We start from the raw sequence: 25,167 nt of genomic DNA, 5'->3' as shown, positions 1-25,167 counted from the left end.
TGTTGTTGTTTTGATTGGGGTTTTTTTTGTTTTTATTTTTTTTGGGAGGGGGTTTGTTGAGTTTTTTTGTCGTTGTTTTGTTTTGTTAAATCAAGACCAAACAAACCCACCCACAGCCTCTATTTGTAGCTGGACTCCAAGCTTTCCCTTCTCTTCCTCTCCCTCAGGGTACAAACATCGCTGCCGGCAAGGCCATGGGGGTGGTCATTGCCACGGGGGTAAACACCGAAATCGGGAAAATTCGCGACGAGATGGTGGCGACAGAGCAGGAGAGAACCCCCCTGCAGCAGAAACTGGACGAGTTTGGGGAGCAGCTGTCCAAAGTCATCTCCCTGATCTGCATCGCCGTGTGGATCATCAACATCGGCCACTTCAACGACCCCGTGCACGGCGGCTCCTGGATCCGCGGCGCCATCTACTACTTCAAGATAGCCGTGGCCTTGGCTGTGGCTGCCATCCCCGAGGGTCTGCCCGCTGTCATCACCACCTGCCTGGCCCTGGGGACACGCAGGATGGCCAAGAAAAACGCCATTGTGAGGAGCCTCCCCTCTGTGGAGACCTTGGGCTGCACCTCTGTGATCTGCTCCGACAAGACGGGCACGCTGACCACCAACCAGATGTCCGTGTGCAGGGTATGTCCCAGAGGCTGCTTCTGCTGCTCCTTTTCTCCTCAGCCACTCCCAGGAGTCAGCTTTGCTCAAATTCTCCTGATCCCAGCTCTTTCTGTTCTCATATCGTCAAAATCCTGCTTTATTTCCCTAAGATAAGCCTCCACTTTGAATTCCGTTTTCCACTGTGTAGTCTTTGAAGGCTTTTGTCTCTTTCCTTATTTAGTCATGGCCAAAAATAGCTGTACCCACACTCGTGGAGAAAGTTGTTTGTAAGCAGCTTTCCATTGACTTGTCTGTGAGCCTTTCAGGTTACTGGTAATTCTCGGGTGTGATTTATGCCTTTTTTTAGGAAGTTAAACTGTGGAACAGGCTGTAAGTGTCAAACACTTGACTTCAATTGAGAAAGACAACAATGCTGGAGAAACTTACTATGAGAAAAGGAGATTTACTGCAGTAACTTCAGTAGTCAAAGGTGTTTTCACTCCTGAGTGGTTCCACCTTTATTTGGTTGTCTTCCCTTCAGTGGCTTTGCAGGTCTGGTGGGGACCACTGCAGTGTTTTCAATGTGCACTACTGGTTAATCTGGCAGCTTGAGGTGCAGTGGACCCTGTCACCAGCATTGCCAGGGTCATCTTCAGGGTTGGTGTATTTTAAAGTAAGGCTGAATTCTGTGCCTCTCCTCCCTTCCCACCCATACTCTGTCTAGTGTTGGCTAATTTGCGACTTCGATGGCTGGTCACTTCACATAATGCATGTTCAGTTGCCAGTTTGTACTTCTGTGTTGGGATTTAATAGGGAAAACACTGAATTCTTCTGTTTAATAACTTTTTACGTTCAGAGGCACAGCGACTCCAACATGAAATGTCCAAAGCCTCATTACATTGGGTTAGAATTCCAAATGTGTGCATGTTGAGCACTGCACACCAGTGGTGAAAGTTTGTAAGCCCTAAGCACTTTGTTCTCATGTGATTGATGGCTTTTTCTTCCTAATTGGTGGTTGACTTGTTCTACTTCCTTAAGTATCGTAGTATTTATACCTAAGAGACACAAAGCAGCTGCTCATCAGTATTCCAGAGGAGGTTACTTGCAGTAGAGTTGCATAACTGCCCTAGTCTTTGCAGGGATTTTTTCATCCTGCAGATGCCAAAAGCAGGAGGCTTCCCTGGTTAACTCATCATTTAAGTTGTGTTTATTTAAAAGCTCAAAATGCTCTGCTCCTTATTTAGAGGGCTAAATGTTTTAGATCTTGTCCAGCACAGCTTGGTGCCTTGTTAACCTCTCTGACAGCTGCAAAGGAACATGAATTGCAGTTTGCAAAAATGTAGCAAGATTCTGATACCTGTAACAACGAGTTTCTTTTATTGGACTGCATTTTGTGAGGATGATTGTTTGAAACTTAGGGCAGCACAATGAGGAGAGAAAAGGACATTGCTAAAATATGATGTGACAAAATGGCCTGTGCTAACCAGTGGATCGAAGTTTCATTAGGATACACCATCAATTAGAAATTAATTAGAAATTAATGAGAAATTATCTTCTCCAGTGCTACTCCAACAGGCCAAGAGAGTAAGACAGCTTCAGGCACTGTGGTTTTTATCTCCATCCTCTCAGATGTGATTCTGCCTGCAGCTCTCCTCAAAAGGAAACAAAGGAAAGACTGAGTTGCAGATCTCTTAGAGGTACAACTGAATCCTTCAGACTGGTGTCTGAATTTGAAAATATAATTTCACCAGTGCTAGAGGAGCACTTGAGTTGGCTGATTGGTTTAAGCTCCCAGTGTCCCACGTGGTAAAGTGACTTGTAAGTGGAAACCAGGACAGGAAACACTTTCACTTGAGGCTGGCATTAAGAGAAACTGGCCATAGTCTGGCTCTTGCTAAAACTTCACCTCTCAGCTTCTCCTAGTTGTAGATGCTTTTATTTTAATTTTGGGAGAAATAGTGTCTTAAGCTGACAGTGTTCAGCTGAGCTGCTTTTGACTGTTTGAAAGCAGAGAATTAATTCATAATTTCTGTTACATGAGAATTATTTTACAGACGCGAAGCTTAGGAAGAGCTTGGATCTAGTGAGGATTGTCAGCTGGTGTGTGAATGCTCTTTCCAGCTGAAGTGTACACAGTTCCTGTGGTTTTCAGCTCTGTTTTCCAGAGATCTGTAGGCAGAAGGGCTGTTCCCTGTACTTTGTGCTTCAGTGTATGGAGCTGTTCAAACATATGTGGGATCGAAGTGCACAGAACCAGGTCTCGTCTGATTTGTTTATTCAGCCTGAACTTGCCTCTTGTACCTGCTTGCTTAAGGCCTGTTTAAATCTCTTGCATTAATTATTATTCAAAGATAGTAACACTTCTAACTCTCTAATTTCAGATGTTTATCCTGGACAGAGTAGAAGGAGACAGCTGCTCTCTGAATGAATTTACTGTAACTGGTTCAACATATGCTCCCATGGGAGAAGTGTAAGTGTTCTGTTCAAGTTAAATATTTGTCTGTTTATGCATTCACTATTACTTGAGTCTAGAAAAGGGATGCATGTAATATTCAGTAGTGATTGTTAATAAATGAAAGGTCAGCCAGTGGGAATGCACACTGAAGGGCTGGGGGAAAAGTAATTAACAGGAAGACAAAGATAAATTGTAGAAAAGTAAACCTTCATAAAACTGAATAGTGTCTTCAGTATTGCAGTGTTCCTTTAATAATCTAAAAAATAATTAGGGGTAGAGAAGGTTTATTTCAGCTAATCTCAGTTCAGTAAGATTTCAATATCTTAGTGCTTTGAAGTGAGGTGTACTTTTTTTTATTTAAAAACTGGATAAATCTGAAGAGGTGAGCATTTGCTAATCTGTGAACTCAATGTTTCCAGTTTCCCTGCCTCAGAGAATGGGGAATTTGTTTTTTCTGAGGCATCTTGTGAATGTCTTGGAGCTACCTCTTAAATTGGCTGTAAATTCCTGTTCCTGGCCCTCAGTAGTTTATTGGTGCATCTGTACTTGAGCTGGTGTGTGTTTGTCTCAGCCTTTGCTATTTGAGCTGCTGTTAAACCCAGACCTTTAGGAAAGGAATGAGGTTTGGTTTACTTTATCAGCTGCAAGTCTCTACCAGTGAGGTAAGTGGTTCATCCTGAAAACTTCAGGAATTTTTAGGACTCTGCTTCTTGAAGAAAAGCCTCTTTTGACTGGGTTGTTACAGCTCCTTTTACTTGGTCAGTCTTCCATGTGTTTTGTAATCTTATCAATTCAGTTTTACTTGCAGAGCAGAATTCTGCTGTGGTTGAAGTAGAATTTAATTTCAGTGATTGTAAACATCTCAGCCTTGTGCAGTTTCACTCATGTGCCTCTGACTCCTACAATCTTGCCCATCTCAATAGTGATTATCTCTGTTTAATTTCCATAGCAGTTAAGACCCTGGTGTTCCCAGCAGCTGGAAATCTTAATTCCCCAGTTCTCTTTTTTGTTTCAAAGCTAATTGCTGTCAAAAGCTTAGGCTTTCATTTCAGGAGGCAGCATTTGCTTAGACAAGGTGACTCCAGACCTTGCAAAACTCCCAGCTATTGCACTTTAGCTGGGCTCACAAGAGCTCCAGATAAACAAAATAATAAAATAGTCTGGTGACAGATGTGGGGGATAATGAGACAGACAGCAATGTTTGTTAATGTGCTGTTTTCACTTGCTGAAGTTGAGGGAATGTGAACAAGCGTGTTAAACTCGCTGCATTTGGGGACACAAAGGATTCTGAGAGAGGGAAATTGCCTCAGAAAGGCTCTTACTGGAGCACGGGGAAACTCAGCTCAGCTCCAGCCCTTAAGGCTGGTTTATTTCTGCATTTATGGACAGCTTTTAAAGCAGTGGCTTTGGAGGGATTTTAAGTAAGGTGACTGACTTCACCTTAGATTGCAAACTGTCACTGAAAATGAAATTCAGGGGGGGGTTAAGAGGCACTTAATCCATTGCACTGCCCTAGAGCAGGACCTGCTCCAGATATGAACCATTTCTGAAAGGCCTTACTTGATACTTCAGACACTGTTGGCTTCCACAGCCTATTCAGTTTCATAACCATTAAGTGTTTTTGCATTAAATCAGTAATTTTTCACTTACTGTTAAAATATATGATACTTAACTCTCCCCTAAGATTCATTCAGAATATAAACCCACAAATATTTCTTACTAAAAACCTCCCAACTTTCATACTGATTTATTTTCCAGGGATATTGGGAGGTTGTCAAGGTTGAGAGTAGTTTTGCCATGTCTCAGCACACTCAGTCTTACTGCAAACTGAGAGCACAAACCCAACAATAATTAAGAACTGCAGCAAAAGCTGCAGTTGACCTTCAAATGAGTTCATCTTGAAAAAGCTGAAGCTGTAAGGAAAAAAAAATTCCTTTATCTAGAACTGATCCCAGCACCTTAGACTCTGCATCTATTCTTCAGAAACTTTTGATAAGGAACACAAAAGCAAGGGTTGTAAAAAACACCCCCTGGGTATAACAAGTTATACATATTCCAATATGCTGGTGTACTTTCAGTTCAGAACAGGTGAAAACAGGAAGTTTTGGGTGGGATAGATGAGGTGGCAGCCTGAGAGCTGGACTCTAAAGCCACAGCTTATGGCTGTAGGATTATATGTCAGCTGAAACATTAAAAACATACTTGTTTCCTTAAGATTAATTTTGTTCTCGTGTTGTTACACAACACTGGAATTTGTTTGCACTACCACAACTGAACAAAAGCTTACATAATGGGACATGTCATCGTCTGTGTTGTGAATTCTTATGGAGTAATGATCCACATCTTTCCACCATCAGACCTTTTTTTTTTTTCCCTCCTTCAAAGCTTTAATGAAAGATGTTCTATATTAACTCTGTCTTGCTAATTTTGCTGGGGGAAAATAACAATATTGAACACTGTCTTGGTTCTTTTGTGCTTGCTGTAGAAAATTCCAGGAAAGGAATCAATTCGCTGTTTCCAAGAGTGAAAGGAGAGAAGTTGCTTCTTATTTGTGGTGTCAAAATGGTGCTTTACCTCTCTCTGAAGCCTTGAGATATTGGTCATTAGGTGTATATTGCTATTGAGAAAGAGTATTTCTTTTCTAGTGGAATTAGTCTCATGAAATTACTTCATTTTTCATGGCTTTAGGAGGCTCAAATACAATACACATCAATTGTTACAAAATTAAAGAGGAAAATCTGTTTTAATGCCTGCCCAGTGTATGCCCTTCATGCATTGCAGTAATGTTCAGAACATGCAGCAGGAGGGAAGCTGAACTCCTCAGGTGTTCAGCAATATCCCTCTCCTGCTTGTGTCTCCCCTCCAAACCCTGCAGTGCTCCAACAGTCCCTTCCCTTGCCTCATCACTGAGCCCTTCTCCAGGCTGCTGTGACTGTCACTGCAGGAAGGGAGGTTTTGTCACTCAGGGACTGATGCCATCAATGATCTTCTCATTCCATTCATGATTCTGATCCAAACTTCAGGACTCTCCTTCATCAATCCTGCTCTTCCCTACAACAAGTTCTGTAGTTCCAAGTCAATAACTAATGAGCATTGTACTAAATGGAAATGCAGTAAAGAGGATAAAGAAAATATGAGATGCTAATACTAAATAACTAACTTCAGTCTCCCCTTTTCTTCTTCTGCAAAGGCATAAAGATGACAAACTCGTTAAATGTAGCCAGTATGATGGTCTTGTGGAACTTGCAACAATCTGTGCACTCTGCAATGATTCCTCTTTGGATTACAATGAAGTAAGTTCATATCCTGGAACAGAGGAGAGTGTGGGAATGAGGATAAATGTTCTCATCAGTCTGTATAATACCTTTCAGTGGTAAATCCCCTTCTAGTCAAGGAGGGAGGGTATTTAGGCCCTCTGAAGTATTAATTCTGAGAATTACTTGTTTGTTGAACATCAAGAACTAAATCCAGCAGCAAGTGTAATCTGTAATTTGGAGATCTCCTGGTGCTGCTTTCTTGCTTTGCCTTGCTGCCTTATGGTTGCTGCCAAGTCTCAAAATGTCTCAAATGCTTGATGACATAAAATACTGACATCTCTCTCTGCTGCTCTTGAGGGTAAAGACTTCAAATTCCTACAAATCAAATTCCTCAAGACTGCTCTTTTAAAATAATTTTATGTATTTCATGAGCCACATTAAATCTTGTAAAGCTTCCCTCCCCTGTTGTGACACTTGAGCTTTTGTCTCTGGTAGGTTCCAGGTGAGGTTTAAACTCATGTGCTTTTGTTTGCTTTGTGTTAACTCAAGGCTAAGGGAGTTTATGAAAAGGTTGGTGAAGCCACAGAAACAGCACTTACGTGTCTGGTTGAGAAAATGAACGTGTTTGACACAGACCTGAAGGGACTTTCTAGAATCGAACGTGCCAACGCCTGCAACTCGGTGAGTCTCTTTTCACTGCCTTTGTTTGGGGACACAGTTCTGTAGCATGTGTATCACCTAAATGCATTTTATACTTCTTGTTTTAATAAGGTGATAAAACAACTCATGAAGAAAGAATTCACCCTGGAATTCTCCAGAGACAGGAAGTCGATGTCTGTCTATTGTACTCCGAACAAACCGAGCCGCACGTCCATGAGCAAGATGTTTGTTAAGGTCAGTCCCTCACTGGGAGAGAGTGAGGTGGTGGAATGGCTGCAAGGCAGCACCATGCTTAAAAATTATGATGCAACTAACTGCAGCTTGGAGTGGGAGGAGGGACTTAGTAATTTAAGCAAGTGTTGTAACGGAAAGGGATTTATTAGGCTAAATTACTTCTTCTTTTTGCCTCTGCAGGGTGCTCCTGAAGGTGTGATTGACAGATGTACACACGTCCGTGTTGGAAATGCTAAAATACCTTTAACCTCTGGAATTAAGCAGAAAATAATGTCTGTCATTAGAGAATGGGGAACTGGCAGAGACACGTTGCGTTGCTTGGCTCTGGCAACCCATGACAATCCTCCCAAAAAAGAGGAAATGAATCTGGAGGACTCCTCCAATTTCATTAACTATGAGGTAAGATCAGTCACACTTCTCCCTCTCCCATGCTGGAGAATGGTGACTCCTTCTGTTAGATTATTTCTCAAGGAAGTTACATCTGAGAATTTTCTTTCTGGGTATTTTTGATGTCAGACACAACAGTTCCCCACTTGTATGGAGGGAATGCTCAGTCTGAGAATAGATTTTGTGTTTTAGATGAAACTATTGATGGCAGCTTTTTTTTGCTCTAAGTACAAGAAGAAATCAGTTAAACAGTCCAAAAATTGCATTGTGGTTTCAGCTTTTGTGGTTTTTCAGTTTGGCATTGCTCAAGTGCAAGAACTTTTTGGGGATTTTTTTGATGGAACATACCTGCTCTGGGAGTCAGGTTCACTTCCCTGCCTCTGTGCTGTCAGCTGCAAGGGCTCAGTCCATGATTATCATCTTAGCTGCTCTGTAATTTTCCAATGACATCTTTATCTGCTGTTTGGGAGGAAAGTAATAATAGTTGCATGAGTTTTTGGCTTGCGCTCTCTCTGCTCCTGGCACTGATGATAGAAATGAAAGACTCAATGCTTGCAGGTGGAATTTGCAAGACTGGCAAATAGATCACATTTAAACTGATAAAATTAGTGCATTTGAAGCAAAACTTGGTAAGGCAGGTCAAGGAGTGATCCCAAATGTCACGACACAGATGTAACATGCAGTGAAAACAATTATTTCACTGTTGCCAGAGGGGAAACCTGCAGGATCTTGCACTAAAACTCACTGTACCTTGTTTCAGACCAACCTGACATTTGTGGGCTGCGTGGGAATGCTGGATCCCCCGAGGATTGAGGTGGCTTCATCCATAAAGCTGTGCAGGCAGGCTGGCATCAGAGTCATCATGATCACAGGTGACAACAAGGGCACGGCTGTGGCCATTTGCCGCCGCATCGGGATCTTTGTGGAGGATGAGGACGTGTCCACCAAGGCCTTCACGGGCAGGGAGTTTGATGAGCTGTCCCTGGCTGCCCAGAGAGATGCCTGTCACCATGCTCGCTGCTTTGCCAGGGTGGAGCCTTCCCACAAATCCAAAATCGTGGAGTTCCTTCAGTCTTTTGATGAGATCACAGCCATGGTAAGTGATGGTTATTTGGTTAGAAAGGCAAATGCTATTTAAACCCTAATTAGGTCTTCTCAGAGTAATTCCCCATTGTGGAAAACACTTGCTTTCAAGTTTTCCTGCACTTAGTAAGTTTTAAGGGTCCAAAACCACACCCAGTGCAAAATTCTTTCTGGATCTGTATGTTAATCCCCACCTTGTTTACTGATTAATTTCCAACCCTGAATTCTCATTTTATTTAGACTGGTGATGGTGTCAATGATGCCCCTGCACTGAAGAAAGCAGAAATTGGAATTGCCATGGGTTCTGGTACTGCAGTGGCCAAAACTGCTTCTGAAATGGTTTTAGCAGATGACAATTTCTCCACAATTGTGGCTGCTGTGGAAGAAGGACGTGCAATTTATAACAACATGAAACAGTTCATCCGATACCTGATCTCCTCCAATGTTGGGGAAGTTGTTTGGTAGGTTTAAATTTATTTTTAATTTGAGCTAGAGGAGTGATGATGGAGTCTTCCAGTATTTCTCTCTAAAACCAGAGGAGGAGGTTCTCCAGATAGTGCATCTCTCTGGAAGTTGCATGTTTCTGGCCTGTCTTTAGTGAAAAATTGTAGCTTGCCATTAAAATTGCACATTGTGTTATTTAGAATATTCTAGCTCAGTAGGTAGTGCCTTCCAGTTATTTCTATGATTGGAATAATTCTCTAGAGAAGGAAAACCAAAACCTTAATCAAACAGTACGAGATCTGGAATTTCAGATAACATAGTCCCAGGCATAGTTTAGATGTTTGTTTAACCTCAGGTTCCAGGAACATGTTTTGTGTTCCTCTGGGAGGAGCAGTGGTGACCCAGCACCACAGTATGCATTGCTGGTGACAAAATGTAAATACTGATCTCCTCACAGTCCTTACATCAAAGCAGACTTTTCCCAGAGTGGGATAAAGCACAGCAATTGTCTTGCCTTGTTTCTTGTCAGCTTTAAGGCCGTGTCCTGGGGTGACATCCTTCACATGGCTCTTGCTGCAGCCCCTATTTCTGTCCTATTTATTCACACAGGCTTGGAGCCATGAAAGTTACAGGCTCAGTAAAGTTCTGCGGGGACTAGCAGTAATCTAGGGAAATGAAGCTTAGTTATTTGAGCCAAAAAGTGTCTTTTAGAAAGTGGTTTTCAAGCCTTTATCCATGTATATGTATATATTTACCCATACACACAAGCAGAATGGAGAAAAAACAACCCTGAAGTCAAAAGTCTTCAATTTTTGAAATTATCAGAAGACAATGCTTCAAAGCTTACATGCCAATGGTTAGTCTTTGCTCTTGGATATGTGTTCAGTTTTCTGATTGTGAATATTCAGCTTGTGATCTTCAGTGGGTGAGAGAGAACAGAAGTGCTGCTGCAGGTTTAGGCTTAAACGTTACTTACGTGCACAAGAATAAGCTTGTAACTGGTGGGTTTCTTTGTAGTATCTTCCTGACTGCTGCCCTGGGTTTTCCTGAAGCTCTAATTCCTGTTCAGCTGCTGTGGGTGAACCTTGTGACGGATGGTCTCCCTGCCACTGCCCTGGGCTTTAACCCTCCAGATCTTGATATCATGAATAAGCCACCACGGAACCCCAAAGAGCCCCTGATCAGTGGGTGGCTCTTCTTCCGTTACCTGGCTATTGGATGTAAGTACTAATGGCTTCTCTTTTTTTCCCTTAAATAAACTAAGACACAAGTTACAACCTATTTTTTTATCAGCACTGGAAGTCTTGAGGCCAAAGTTCGTGTGGCAGGCGAGGTCTTGTCTTGCATACATTTCACAGGGCTGAGAAAAGCTTTCTTTTCTTGCAGGTTACGTTGGTGCTGCCACAGTGGGTGCTGCTGCTTGGTGGTTTATTGCTGCTGATGGTGGTCCAAAAGTTTCCTTTTACCAGCTGGTATTTGCTCAGTTTAATATCTTTGGGGGGGAGAGGGGAGGTTCCTGCTGCCTTAATACTTGAAATGACTGTACAAACCCGGTAGGTTACGGGAATTGGTGTAATTAAACATTCTCAGACTTGTTCCTGTAAAACCTGATCATGATTAATTAGTCTTGATAGCAAAGCTCAGAGGTGGGATACCTGAGCTTCAAACAATTTGGAGGACAAATTGTCTTGTAAGTGAAAGCCTAAAGAGGATTTTTCTGAAGCAGCCAAAAGTTTGTAAGCACTGGTTTTAGGAGTCTCAGTAGAAACTTTCCTTTCTATAATACTCACTGCTTTTTTCCTAGTTGCCTATTTTACATTTTGAGAGTTAACAAGCTGTGGAAGTGAGCTGACTGTGTTCTGTTCCAGAGCCATTTTCTGCAGTGCAAGGAGGACAATCCAGACTTCTATGGGGTGGACTGTGTGGTGTTTGAGTCCCCATATCCAATGACAATGGCTCTCTCTGTGCTTGTCACCATAGAGATGTGCAATGCTCTCAACAGGTTCGTATGTCCCAACAGGAAAGGCAAGCCTTTGCATAGCTTATCAAAAATCCTGCTTTTTGTGCAATTTGATCCTTGGTTCAGCTCAGCTAATGAAGAGTGAGTCAGATTTCCCTTCCGAGTTCTGGTAGTGCAAACAAACTGACTCTCAGATAACATTTGAGATCTCTTATCATAAGGTGTATTTTTAAGTCTGCCAATTCACTCTGGCATTTTACTGAGCACAAGCAACTGAAATATTTTCCATTATTTTTAATCTAAGCTTAATCAATCAGATTATCCCTACTATGTTGGTATAAAGTGATATCAAGGAGAACTAAAATAAGAATGCTGAAGATATGGAAAATAGTTTTTCCTGCCCTAAGGGAGTGTAGGTTTAGCCAATTAATATTAGATTATAAATGGAAAGCACTAAATAGCACAATGTCAAGGGTATTTTTCTTCAAATAGCTTAGAGGTCATTTAATTTAAAAACAAATAAACTTGAAATACAAGTGCACTGGGGTAGTCCTACATAAAGATACTGCTCTACATCTGCTGCTCTGGATCTCAGCCTCTTCTCCATCCCAGCCTAAATGCAGATGGAATCATGAGCCAGCATTAAGAAGGTGCAAGTTCTTGACCCTGTGTCAGTCTTTCAGTGAACTCCAGCAGAAGTGGGTGCACTTGGGGCCCTGGTAGACTCAGGGGGATTCTCTCTTAGGCTGCCATGTCCACACTTCCCTTTCCCCCCCATGGAGAGGATTTTGGGGTCATGGTGAGAAGAATAGACCAGGTCAGGAACGAGCAGACTGGAGACTTTCAAGAATAGAGCTGAGGCTGATGGTGGCTGCTTTGCTAAGTGGCTTCCAGGCCAGTTTGAAATTGCAGTATCCAAACTGTGTCCTGGGCTGTTTCCTGCCTGGGCTCCCTGTGCTGAGCCCGGCTGCTTTGTGGTTCTCAGAGCTTCCTGTTGGTGTCAGAGTCACCCATGAGCCGTGTTTCTGTTGCAGCCTGTCAGAAAACCAGTCCCTGATGAGGATGCCCCCGTGGGAGAACATCTGGCTGGTGGGGGCCATTTGCTTGTCCATGTCCCTCCACTTCCTTATCCTTTATGTGGAACCACTGCCAGTAAGTGCTCGTGCCTTACCCCCACCCCTGAACTTACAGACAGAGCAAAACCTTGTGTGGGGGCTTGAGGCCAGGGCTGGAGGGGGAGCTTGGTAACCCCTGGCTTTTCTTTCAGATTATCTTCCAGATCACACCTCTGAACGTGACGCAGTGGCTGATGGTATTGAAAATCTCCCTCCCTGTCATTCTGCTGGATGAAACACTTAAATATGTGGCCCGTAACTACCTGGAACCTGGTAAAGATGATAGTGTGCGGCCTGCCACCAAACCCTGTGCTCTGTCAGCATGCACCGAAGGAGTTTCCTGGCCGTTTGTGTTCATTACTATGCCCCTGGTTATCTGGCTTTACAGTACAGACACTAACTTTAGTGATATGTTCTGGTCTTGACTGACATGGTGACGAGTTTTACATTCAAAGGAAGAAAAAAAAAAAAGTTTAACTTAATTTTTTTATTGTTTAGAGCAACTGTCTATTTCTGCTGAATTTTCACATGAACATATTTGCCGGTGATGGAGGTTTCATAATCTAGATTTTTGGTTTTTTGCTTTTTCTGACTTCAGTGGGGGCAATATATTCCTCTTTTATACACAGTTAAAGTGTCCATTGACATGTACAGAGAACTAACACTATTTTATGCAAATATTTTTTTGTAGATGAAAAGCATGTACAGTGTTCTGTTCAATAGTCTACTCATCATGTAAAAAAAAGTAAATTTTTTTTGAGCCAGCGGACACTATCAAACTAAATTGGCAGCAGATTTTAGGGAATGAATGTGTGTTGTCTAAAACTAAAAAAGCATGTAACTGTTTGTCTTCTGCATGATCATCCAAACTTAATTTGTCATAAAGTCAGGTTTTGTTCACAAGCAGAACTTTCTGCACTGGGTAGAGAGTCCTGCTCCCTGGGTCAGGATTTCTTCTCGGTCCCCTCTTCCCTCACTCTCGGTTCTTGACTGTCCTTGTTTACACCACTTTCTGTATGAGGTATGCCTGATCTTGCTCGTGCAGAAAATACCATTCCAGGTGCAGCCTGCTGGGGTTCTTCCATACTCTCCACACACATAGGGTTGGGTTTTTTTTAAGGATTATTTATTTGTCTATTGTATTTTATTGTAACAGACCTTACTTTGCCAGTGTTGCCCATTATGCAGGGATAGAGAGGGCTACTTTAAATCTAAAGCCTTTTTAACACACACAATCTGTTTCAGTTCAAAAGAGGGTTTAAGTTGGGGTTTAATACATTTTTTTACATGTCAGAGCCTTTCTTTTTCTCTTTTGTTTTTTTTTCCCCTTTAAGATCAAAATTTCCAATGAGACCTGAAAAAATAACTTGCACTGCATAGCTAAAAATTGGATTTCCTACACTTAGGGCACTAATGCTCAGTTGTGTACATGGAGTTACTCTGCTGGCCTGGTGTTAGCCTGACTTGAAGTAACAAGCTCGTGTGTGTTTTTTGTAAAATCTGTAAATAGCACATGACCAAATTGAACATATTGTATAGAACTATTTTTATTTTAATGTGGCACTAACCACCTTCATTATTACGGTAAATGTTAAAGCATGTTTTCAAATTCAGTCCTGTATCAACAATGTGTAAGTCATTAACAGTCCTAACTGTGGTGTTTTTCTCCAATGCCTTCCAACTTTCATCGACTAAAGTGAGTATTTTTCTTCCATTTCACCCTGCCAGTGGTGACTTGCTGTAAAATAGCATATGCTGTATACATGTTGAAGAATAAATAGTAATTTCCTTCATTCCCATGCTGTGTTTTGTCAAACTCTGCTGTGCTACATTATTATCACCACTTTAGACTCTTGTTTTGTGGTCTGAAGCTCAAATTACTGATTCCAAAGGCAAAGCACTTGCCTTTGGTTTAGTGTATTTTTAGGGTCTTGTTTTATAGCACCTGGGAGCCTTAGTGCCCCAAGGTCTTACAGCTTTTGGTCTTAAGTTTGAGATAAAATCAGACAAATCTGTAACTTAAGACCCTGACAGCTGTTACCGTGAATGTTTAGTGTCCAAAACTCTCTGGTACTCGTGGTCAGGTGCTGGTTTACTCCAAAGCTTTTCCCTGCTCTGAAACAGGGGCTGCCCCTCAGAGCTGAGCACCCTTCCCTAGTCCCTGCAGTGCTTGAAGGGCAGGTGCTGCTCCTGGCAAAAGCAGCTCATTATTTGTTATTTGCCATCTGAGAAGGCAAAAGAACAGTCTCAGCTTAACAGGGCAGTCTTTGAAACTTGCCCTGGGGTCACTGTGTCTGTAGAGCAGCAGGTGCTGTTATCTTGTGCTGGCTCAGTCTGCTTTAGTAACCAAATTCAAACAGCTTTGTGATCCTCTTAGAGGGGAAGGATAGTTCCAGGCTATGTTCTCTTGGTGCCAGCTGGAATCCAGCGAGCACACATAATTCTCTAGGTTTAAGCTCTCAAGTGGAGTGATGCTCACTCAGAACACAGAGGCTCTGTCAGAAATTCCACTGCATTGTGACACTTTGTTTATAGAGACTTTGACTTGAGTTGATGCTGCAGTGGCTCAGAGGAGCTGACCTGATGGTGTAGCAGGTGTGTTGCCAAACTGTGAGCATTCAAATCCCCTCCAATGCCCTTTTTTAGTGTGGAAGAGCCAAACTAAGATTTTGCATTCCACAAAACCACTGGTCTGCACCGGCCTTTTGCTGTATCAATAACAAATAAGCAGCATGAGACTCATCCCTGTTCCTTGAAACAAAAAAATAATAGTTCCTATGATGTAGGATTCCTTGAGATCAAAGTGTGTACCAGTGTGTTATTTGCTGAAAACAAATTAGCAGCTTAGTTCTGTGTGTTCCCACTGCTATTGACAGACATTTCCAGGGCAGGAGTGCCACTGAATCTTGAACACGGGTTCTGCTGAACCTCAGAGCACCATGTGGTGGCCTTTTTAAAGCCACATGTCTGACTGCCACCACAAATAATTCTGCTTCTTGTACAATCCCATTCCTGTCTTTTATGCCAATCCTGCTATAACACCCCCCTTTTCCCCTCACTTAAGAAGCTGAAAGGGAAAATGACTGTCAGTAAGTAGAATTCAGAATATTCAGAATTCAACACCTTCTCTGTTGGATCTGTCAGTGTTGAAGATGATGAACATTTGCTGCTTGTCATGGATTTCCATAGAGATCTGAGAGCTCATTCCTGCCACTGTCTCAGAGGCACTTGGGGTAGGGCCTTGTGTTCCTTGGACTTTGCCTTGAAATGTGGATGAGTGGTGGGCAAATTGAGATTTTGGGATCCATCTCTACAGGCTCCCAAGCTTACAGGAACAGTCAGGTTTTACAGGGTGCTCCTACAGAGCCCCAGCAATCTTCACCTGCCCTGTTTATCTTCTCTTTCTCCCAGTCTTGTCCAAGTTTCCCTGTGGAAATGGAGCCATAGGGTTCCCCAAGGTCAGCAGCTGCAGATCTCAGGTTGGATGGCAGCTGTGCTGTGCTTTCAGGACTTCTGTTTTCCAAGTAAATCCCACCCTTGGCTGGTTGGGATTGGCCAAATGTTCAGAGCTTACCATGAGCTTCCTCCTGGGCAGTGAAGCATCCTGCCCTGGAATCACATCCTTGTGATCCTAGAGCTGGAATTCTGGGCCTGGGCTCAGCCCAGAGCAGGCTGGGAGAGGCTGCAGGAGGAGCCTAAGGATCTGAGGGCTTTTCTGTCATAGAAAGTACAGAACTGCAGTGCAAAGTTTTTAATTTCTGCAGGAAATGTCTGAACTAGAGTGTTTATTCTTAGCTGTATAGATCCTGTCATCTTTCAACCTCAGTCTTTTCAGCTGGAGAAGCCAGGAAGGGGAAGACTTTTCAGGGCAGGCTCGTTTTCCGACATCTCAAAGTCAAAACTCATTTGTTTGGTCCCAAATATTTCCTCTCCATCCTCCCCAATGCTGGGGTAGAAGGTAACTCTTGTTGAACCATGTTAGCCCAGAGAATGTACAAACAGCAGTCCCTGTTCAAACAGGACTAACTCAGAATTCCCCGGGCTTGATCTCCCACTCCATTCTTACAAAACAGCTTCATATTTTTTGTTTCTCTTTGCTCCCATCTCACCGAGCTTTTTCATCATCTCTGCTGTTTTCTGGATTCCTTGGTGCCCTCACACATCACTGCTTATTCTCCACTGTGAGAGGGGTGTGTAAGACCAGGATCAATCCTGTGATTGATGCTGCCTTATGCTGGGAACACCAGGAAGGATATTTGCTTGTGCTGGGAACCCGCTGGGGTTTGGAATGAGAGCAGCTCCTCCTGAATCCTGTGTTCTGTAGCGAGGAGGATGCTCAGGCAGCTGCAGTCATGCATTGAGTTTTTAGACAGGAGCTTTTGTCTTTGCAGTGCCTTGGGCTCTCTCTGCTTTTCACGTGTGAGCAATCCAAAGTGCTGAGCTACACAACGAGCTGCTCCTTCTTGCTGGCATCCGAGCAATAAAAATAGTTCATACTTGGTTTCCCAAAAGGTTATTGCAAATAAATGAGTATGAAAGAGGCTGCAGAAAAAAAAAACATTTCTACCGGTCTGTCAAAGTGCTCCGAGGCTTGTGTTGGTAGAGAGGCTGTTGGGGAGGTTCCTGGTACGAAACTGAGTGTTTAATCTGATGATAGAATGCAGTACAGCAGTGCCGGCCCGAGACACAGCTCGAGCCCAGAGTTGGTGGTACACAGCCCAGAGGGGCTGCATTTGCTGAGATGAAGGGAGGTAAAACCAATACAGAGTCGTCTGTCTCTTGCACCTGTCTTGTTTACTTTTTTGCACTTCTAACCATTAACTGTTTCCCTAATCTCTGCTAATTACATCCTTAATTGCATTAATATGCATTTTCAAATCTTAGCAGGAGAGCCCAAATTTTAGTGTTTGAAGCAGTGTTTGGAAGAGCTTCCCTGGAGCTGTAGGGACTCAGAGCAGTCTCTCCAGACACGAGGCTGACCTTATTCTGTGGTAGGGGTGAAGTACAGCAGGAGCTTTAGGACGTTGTACTCTACCCTTTGCCTACACATTAATCCGTGTAGTTTAATGACTTCTTCAAAGCTTTCCTACTGCTTCCCAGAACGAGCTGCCTGACTTGGAAAAGGGACATTGTTAGGTCACTTTGGGGGCAAGCTTGCCATGATGCTTCAACTGAAAAAAACAAGTGCGTGGTATGGGAACTTGAAAGTAAAAACTCCAAAGAAGTGAGAATTGTCTGTTGCCACTGGTCAGGCAGAGAAAGGCAAAAGCTAATTAAACGTGTCTTGGTTTTCACTGCAGTCTTGAGTAGGAAGTGCTGGCTCTGCTGATAATCAAGGGAGCTGAGCCTTAATCCAGAGGATTCTGAGCTTGGAGAACAAAGTAACCTGAGAGTGTCCCTTCAATGACAGAGCAGCCAGTTACCAAACTTAACATTCTTTCTTCTGTCACTGTTGATCTTAGTCTTGCTTGTATAATGATACTTAGCCATTCATCCTTTCATTAACTGACGCCTTTTCTTTCTTTCCTTTTCAGCAATACTGGAGTAATCGCTTCCTAAACAATTTTGCAGAAATGTAAGGTTGTTTTGTTGCGTGCATGTGTTTTTAGCAACACATCTACCAAAACTTCTGCATGTATCGTGTAAAGATTCTTTGCTTTCCCTAAAAAAACAAAACTCATTGTGTTCTCTGTGGAAGAAATGTGTGGTACCATTAGGACTTCATGATACAGATGTACAAACGTGCAATATAGCTTACCAAGCTGGAACTCTCTCCAGAGAAGTTGGGTTTCTGTGCTGCATGGAGAAGAGTTGGGTTATCCTTGAACAAGAATTGCGGAGCTGTCAGCCAATTTCCATATTCCTGTATGTAAAATGTCAGTTTATACAATGTACAATATCAGATAATGCATGCCTTGGGTTGTAGACGGATCTCTCTCTGTATTGTATCATCCAAACATCCTACTCCAACAGCTTCTGTACAATGCTCTCCTATTTATAAATCCATGGAAACGATTACAGATGAATGTTAAACCGTTAAGCCTCCACTTCATAACGTTGGATTTTTTTATCATCTGTGCAAATCAACCTCTTTTGCACTGTAATGTAACTTATTTAAATCTAAGGCAGTAAGACAGATGTTGGTGCAATACAAAATATCGTGATGCATTTATCTAAGAAGCAACAACGACGTAGCCAGTTCCCACAGCTGCATGTGTGACCTTTTAGAAGTTGTAAATAAGATCAATTGTCTTATTGACATGCTGACAGTAAGGAGCATCACACCTAGTTTCATTTGTATCAGGTAAATAAATTTATTCTACAATACGTACTCGGCGTGTTATTTGATGCACTTTGTTTCCTGCAGGTCCCTGTGTAGGTACTGCAGCGTGCTCTTATTTTAATGCCAGGATGACACTTTTTAGCACCAACACCATTGCAAATCTTTCCTCCTAGAACTATGCAGATGCAGCTGCTCCTCGGCAGTATTGACCTCCTCGCTGGTGTGATTTCCTCTGTCCAGGGGCTTGTGTGTGTGTTTAAGGGACACTGTCAAGTACTTTGATCACTCAGTTTTTTTAAAATGCTCCATTGTTTGTAAAATCCCTCTGAGAAACGTAAAATAAACAATTCTTTCCCAACTACCTCTTTTTTTTTTTCTTTTTTTTTTTTCTTCTTTTTTTTTTCTTTTTTTTTTGTCCTTTTCTGTTTTGTAAATTGCCCCAAGCCTAAAGTAGCTCCTGGTCTTTTCACTTTCTGTAGACAAAAGGAAGATGAGCCAAATGTGTTTGCTCCAAACCACAGCACGAGCATCCTGCTGGGAGTGCTTGGCAGTTTGGGCTCATTCCCTTCCCCAAACCAGGGCTGTTCTGCCACGAGCTCACAAGGCTGCTGCTGGGCAAGGCTAAAGCACTCCCAGGGTGTAAAAGCTGGAATTTCCAAAGCCCAAACACCAGATTTTATTTGGAATAAGAGACAACTTAGGAATGTGTTTTACATTAAATGTAATGCCTCTTAGCCTCCAGCCCCTGATAGCAGCACCCTGCTGGCAAACAGCATTATCCAAACGAGGTGACACATCTTGAGACCCTTCAAACGCAACAGTGTGAGGTTTAAAAATACAAGGGTCGAATTCCATGGCCCAGCAGCTCTATAGGATGGTGGAGGGTGGGTGAACACATCGGGCTGAGCTGCTGGTGCTGCTTCCAACTATGGTAGTGCTGTGCTGGGCGCGCTGAGCTCTGCTGCTCGCCCCGGGGCTGTCAGAGCCGAGCTCTGCTCTCCCTTATCTCCCCTGCAGCTCTTCCCGCAGCCGGATTTAGAGCCGGGCCTTGGCACCCGGGGCCAGCGCTGTCAGCACAGCCCCTCCCGCTGCAGCGCTCCCGCAGGGACACCTGAGCTCGGCTTTGGCCAGGGCAGGTGGGGGAAGAGCATCTCTTGCCTTTCACAGCCTCAGCCTGGCTGGGAAAACAGAGCTCGGAGCTCCCCCATCGCTGCTGTACCAACTCCCCCTTTTTCTGCCTGCGGGAATTGTCCCCAGCCCCCGGGAAGTCGAGGTGCATTCCTCGGCTGCTGCCACGGTCAGACAGCGCTGAGCGAGCTCACACCAACTCACACCTTACTTTTTAAACATTTCTTTAAATGATGATCTGCGAGTTTAAGCAGAATGAGGCCCCCAGCTGGAGTGCAGCCATGTGAGGAGAACGTGATGCTCAGTAGGTTGCCAAGGTGCTCAGTGCAGGAATATGTGGTAAGAGATGCTGAAATAAACAGCTTCATCTTCCCCCTCCTCCTCCTCCTCCTCTTCTCCCTGCAAAGCCCCAGCTCCAAGGCACCACCTGGATGAGCCCACTGACAGCACAGAGCAAAGAAACCACTCCCCACAGCTCGAGTTATGAGGCATTATGGACATATTACATTCAACTCTAAATACAGAGGGCAGGAAATATCCCTATTTTTACCTCGAGGTGAATTTGAGTGTGATTACAGCCCACATCCACCCCCAGGAGAGTGGGTGAGAAATGAGAGCTCTGAGCACCTGAAAAGGTCTTGTAAAAGATTTCATCCCAACAGTTTACCCACATGGAAGTGCAGAGAAGACTTTGGACATCAATTTATCAGGCTCCAGGATTTTACCTCATACCCCAAAGCATCACCCTGTTTACCACATTGCTGTTTTGATGGGATGACAGGAGAGGAAAAGGAATCTGATCTCCAAACTCACAAAGTCCCTGGTCCCTCTGGAAGCTCTTGGAAAGGGAGGCTTGTACAGAGTAAACATCCACTGGGAACCCACAGCCCAGGCTTTGCAAAGTAAAGGCCAAGCCAGTGGGTGAAAACAGAGATTATTCTTTCTATTTTGCTGTTCCATCAAGTGATAGCCATGGACTGGCCAAAGGGCTTTCCTTAATAAATAAATTGTTACACTGAAGTTCCCCAGGTGAACATTTTATTTTTTCCCCCAAGCTGTTTGCACCAAAATAACTGTATTTTATTATCTATTTCCTCCCCAAACACCTAGTCTTATATACATCCTTGCCTCCTCTTGGCCAGCTTCCAGAGGCCATTTAAACCAATTGAGGCTATTTAGTTTGAAATCACAGCTTTATAATGAGCCCTCCTAAGGTCACTAAATTCAACACCCATGGAGACTGCAGATCTGAGGTTTTTAAATATATTTGGTTGTGGTATGTTTGTATAACTTGAAATGACTATGGCAGACAAAGCCTTTGAGATTTCCTTACCACTGAGATCTAAATGAGGGAATAAAGTTTGCTGAATCAGAAATCCTGCCTGCTTCTGCCCTGGATGGATCAGTTTCCACATCAGTGAGCTGCTGAAAAGCAAGGAGGGAAGAATCACCACACAAAGAAGCTTAATGAGGAAGACAGTTACTGAAAGGGGTGGGGGGGAAGTCCTAGTTAATCAAAAATCTCTCTGTAATCAGCAGCAGCAGAAAAAGCAGCAGCACCTCGATTCAACAGAGAACACTGATATTGGCCAGCAGTCCTCAGTCCCTCCTTTATTTCTGCCTCACAGTTCCAGAATTCCCATCATCTAGAAATCTTCAGAGTTAGAAACAGTGTCAGTATTGCAGGTGTTACCAGCCCATGATAGGAATAAATGCATTATTTAGGCAGTTTCTAACCACACCATGAACGTGTGCTGCTTTTAGACCCTGGTAAATTCAGGTTTTAGCCCTTACCCAAGTCTATGTACAGTTTAAAGAAATTCTGTCCCCTTCCCATCGCTTCCTGTCAAAGTAGGAAAAAATTGAAAGTTAATAATTAAATATGTGATTTAAATTCAAGGATTCCAGGCAAACAGGGGCACTCAGCCCTTACCCAGCACCTCAGACACACCAACACTTTACAGCACAACTGGATGGCAACAGATTTCTTGCCTCATGTCCAAACTGTTTCCCTTCCATCACTGATCTAACAAAGCCTGAACTTCAGTTCTTGGCTTTGTGATCTTTTCTTCTCGGGTGCAGAGCATGTGATTGAGGGAGGGAATGAGGTCAGCTCCTTATTAAGGGCTAATTGTTACATTCCCTGAACTAAATGCCTGTAACTGCACTGGAGAGTACCAGACCTCTGCAGAACCAGAGATCACATTCTAAAATTAAAGCAATAATGAAGGCTCATTAATAGGCAAGCAGAATCCCTCTAGAATTCTGAAGTGAGGGCCAAATATATCTCTCTATACAATCTCAACATGGATGGCACCTCAGAGTTCCACAAGCACAGTGCAGCTCCTAGCAAAGGTCACACTCAGGTACTCACCAGGCTTCATCTGCAGACTCTCACAACTTCTCATTTTCAGTAAGGAACCAAGTTCTCAGAAAACCAGAGCTGTGAGGACACAAATCACTTTTTGACAGTCATCTCAAGGTGTTCTGAGGTGTGCCTGGACTGCCTTGCTCAAGCTGCACCTAAGGACTCATCTTGAAGTAGTTTTAGTTTCCTGCCTGTTCTAAAAGCAGAGATTATCAGATTATCTACACACTATAGAATGGTTTCAATAGAACTGTGGCTTTCCAGTTTCCTCTTCTATGTAAATACTTCAGAGAAATGTGTTAGCCAGTGGTTTCCACCTGAAATGAACAACCTGTTCAAAGGAACCATTAGAATAAAATGCGTGCAAAATACATCACATACCTCATACACTCCTCAGCACTATTAAATGCATCCTGTCTTTAGTTTAGTAACACAAACAACTCCATTTTCATCCACAGCAGAGGTCTGGAATACAACTAGAAAGCTAATGCAGCTAGCCAGCTTTCAGCTGCAGAATATGTCTGGTGAATGCTGAGTGTGAGGAGAAAGCAAAGGGGTTTTTTTATATAAAAATAGATGCTTTGAATATGCTAGCACGTTTTTTCTCTTATGAGACATGTGATGAGCTGAAATCCATTCACTGCATCCCACAGCAATGGCAAGGAGATGAACAGGATGAGGTCTCTCATCTGCCAGAAAGTCATTAATGAAATATTTGCTGTCCCTGAGGTGCACACATTTGGTGCATCTGCTTACTGGAAGAGCAGGAGCAGCTTAAGCCAATCCAACTGCCACGACAGCTTTGCTTTGCTGTTCTTCCCCTGTCACCTTCAAATAACCATCACTCAGTTTGGTATTTTGGAAACTCTAAAGCCCACACAATTCCAGAGAGAACAGACAAGCAGCTGTTTTCTTTTCTTAAATGGATGAACTATTGGACTCCTCCTCTGTAAGCCGTGACATACCAGAACATTTCCAAAACAGACAATAATCTGCCTCTTTCGTTGTGCATTTTTGATGCAACATCACAGAGGGATGTTTTACCCTTATCTCCCTTTCAGGGAGAAGCTTCTTTTCCATCTCATGTATTTGTAACAAACAGCCATTTTTTCCTCCAGCTGATACTCAAAACTATTTTTTTAGCTTTCTAAATAGTCTGTGTGCTCCAGCATACCTGTGGTAACAAAACAAATACAAGAAAAATTAAACTCTCGATATAAAGATTAAAAAAACACTTTTTGGTAAAGACTAAGGAAATCAGAACTGTAAGAAAAATAAGTAATTCCTCTTCCCACACATCAAACCCACAGAACTGAAACAGTTTCTAGATTACTCAAAGCAGTTCACCCTTGAATTGCTGAGGTTGGGAATTGGTACATGAAGCAATTTTGCTTCAAAAGGTGAAGGGAAAAGACATGAATTCAAAAATTACCTGACAAAACCATGAAAGTCTATAAACATGGAAAAAACAGGACAATATGTGTATTTGCATAATTTAACGTTTTTCTCCAGCAGTGCAAGGGAAGAGGGATGAATTCTTTTTATAGCATTTTAAATGTCAGTGCTGTACACAGAATGTAAAGTGCTTTGAGTCATCGCTGCAAAACCTTCCAGGAACATACTGAAATAAAACTAAACTGCATTTTAAAATAAATGCTCATGTAGAGACTTTAAGTGATTGCAGGGTTTACTAAAGGTCGAAGAAGTTACTTTAATTCTCCACCACTGGCTCAATTCTGTACACAGAGAAATCAGTCAGCTACAAAAAGTGTCCTGCGAGTCCAAGTTGCTTATTGTCCCAAATTTATCCTGGACAGCACAGGTAATGCCCTAGAAAAAGACAAATTAATTCAACAAACACAGCAAAAGAAAAGTGCTGCTTTCAGCCACCCTCAGACTTCACTGAGAGCAGCTCCCCCAGGCTCAAATGGCTGCACACAAATGAGCAGGACCTTTCCCAAAAAGGAGTATAAACCACTGTATTTACAACTTGCCCAAGCACATTTAGCCCTGGACAGAACTCAGACATTGTTTTCATCACAAACAACAGGCTCATTACACACCTCTCAGATTCTGATGGTTTTAGTTTTAGCAGGAATTTTTCAAAATGAAAATTGCAAATAACCTCAGATGCAGTTAGTCCCTTACACTTAATAAATAAGAAGCATCAAGAATCTCCACAGTACTGAGATGCACAGAACTATTAATTGGTTTCAGAGTCTATTAAAAAAAAACAAAGAAAAAGTCCTTTGTTACTGAAAAAAAAATCATAGTTTCTGTTCTTCTGAGAAGAGTGGCCCTAGTGGTGTGTTCAAGTGCCAAAACAAGCAGCAGGAGGGTTTTATTGCATCCCAAACCACTGTTCTTGATCTGCCCACTGAGCTGCTTCACTGTCACTGCCTTCCAAGTCCCCCTCTTCTCCACTTCCCTCCATGTCATCCACATCTTCCTCCTGGGTGGCATCTGTTGGACTTTCCTCTTTTTCCATTTTCTGTAATCCTTCCAGGGACTTCTGATCGTTTGGATCCAAACTGAAGAATGGAAGAAAAATAAAGCACTGACTTGAAACTTTTTTTCTCTTTGTGGCCTCAGTGTAAAGAGTAACAATAAAATCTCATCCTGTTGTCTACACTTCCTGTTTAACATCATCAGGAAGCTTATTTTAGATGATGATGCAACTTCCCCTCGAGCTGCTGTAACACTGAGTCTTAAACCTCTTTTATAAAACACTTCTGATCCCCGAGAAAGCATTTATCTAAACATCCCACTCTTCCAGAAAACTTAGTCACCTCTCCCAACAATACTAATTATAAAGTAACATGAAAGCAGTAAAAATTTAAATGGCTCTGACTAAATATAATCTATGCAGGCAAAAACCAGCTGACCCAGTTAAGCTATGCAAGTTTGCAGTGGACACAATGTGCTGGATTTAAGGCAAAGTGGAGATGTTGCAATCAAAACATGGGAATATTTAACAAAGTAACACCCTGAAATAGCACTTAGATTATGTGAAGTTGAATCATGCTGTTTAAATTTATCAAACAGCTCATTTTCATATGCATCTTCTAGTGTAAAGGAATGGATCCTAAAGTCTGACTATAAAATAATTAATAACTATAAATAATTCCGTGCCTTAATCCTTTTGTTAGTCAAGGAATCACGAGCCTAATGACATATTTAGCATTAATACAGTCCCTACA

General features: G+C 42.6%; 2 protein-coding genes across 4 annotated transcripts in view; one reads left to right on the top strand and one right to left on the bottom strand.

Annotated features, from left to right (window-relative positions):
• The window catches only part of ATP2A2 (ATPase sarcoplasmic/endoplasmic reticulum Ca2+ transporting 2), a 44,605-nt gene extending 26,086 nt beyond the window's left edge, over positions 1 to 18,519 (top strand). Inside the window, exons 8-21 of one of the 2 annotated variants that reach the window (XM_083873908.1) lie at positions 168 to 632; positions 2,975 to 3,063; positions 6,239 to 6,341; positions 6,855 to 6,986; positions 7,077 to 7,199; positions 7,380 to 7,598; positions 8,347 to 8,682; positions 8,910 to 9,130; positions 10,131 to 10,333; positions 10,500 to 10,585; positions 10,982 to 11,115; positions 12,108 to 12,225; positions 12,341 to 12,461; positions 17,723 to 18,519. In XM_083873908.1, the coding sequence (XP_083730034.1) occupies positions 168 to 632; positions 2,975 to 3,063; positions 6,239 to 6,341; positions 6,855 to 6,986; positions 7,077 to 7,199; positions 7,380 to 7,598; positions 8,347 to 8,682; positions 8,910 to 9,130; positions 10,131 to 10,333; positions 10,500 to 10,585; positions 10,982 to 11,115; positions 12,108 to 12,225; positions 12,341 to 12,461; positions 17,723 to 17,736 (2,364 nt within the window). In that variant the 3' untranslated portion in view covers positions 17,737 to 18,519. Of the gene's footprint in view, positions 1 to 167; positions 633 to 2,974; positions 3,064 to 6,238; positions 6,342 to 6,854; positions 6,987 to 7,076; positions 7,200 to 7,379; positions 7,599 to 8,346; positions 8,683 to 8,909; positions 9,131 to 10,130; positions 10,334 to 10,499; positions 10,586 to 10,981; positions 11,116 to 12,107; positions 12,226 to 12,340 lie in introns of both variants that reach the window. The other variant, XM_083873907.1, reaches the window with a different exon arrangement.
• The window catches only part of ANAPC7 (anaphase promoting complex subunit 7), a 29,593-nt gene continuing 6,313 nt past the window's right edge, over positions 1,888 to 25,167 (bottom strand). Inside the window, exons 11-12 of one of the 2 annotated variants that reach the window (XR_014591290.1) lie at positions 21,974 to 24,498; positions 1,888 to 2,245 (exon numbers count right to left, since the gene is read on the bottom strand). Coding sequence is in view for 1 of the 2 variants with exons in the window: in XM_083873909.1 (XP_083730035.1) it covers positions 24,309 to 24,498 (190 nt within the window). In the remaining variant the exon portion in view is untranslated. Of the gene's footprint in view, positions 2,246 to 20,709; positions 24,499 to 25,167 lie in introns of those variants that run through there. The other variant, XM_083873909.1, reaches the window with a different exon arrangement.

This window comes from Zosterops lateralis (assembly GCF_965231275.1).
Source record: "Zosterops lateralis genome assembly, chromosome: 17".
Lineage (NCBI taxonomy): Eukaryota > Metazoa > Chordata > Aves > Passeriformes > Zosteropidae > Zosterops > Zosterops lateralis.
The sequence above is the reverse complement of the archived record's forward strand: the minus strand, read 5'-3'. Positions and strand labels throughout refer to the sequence as shown.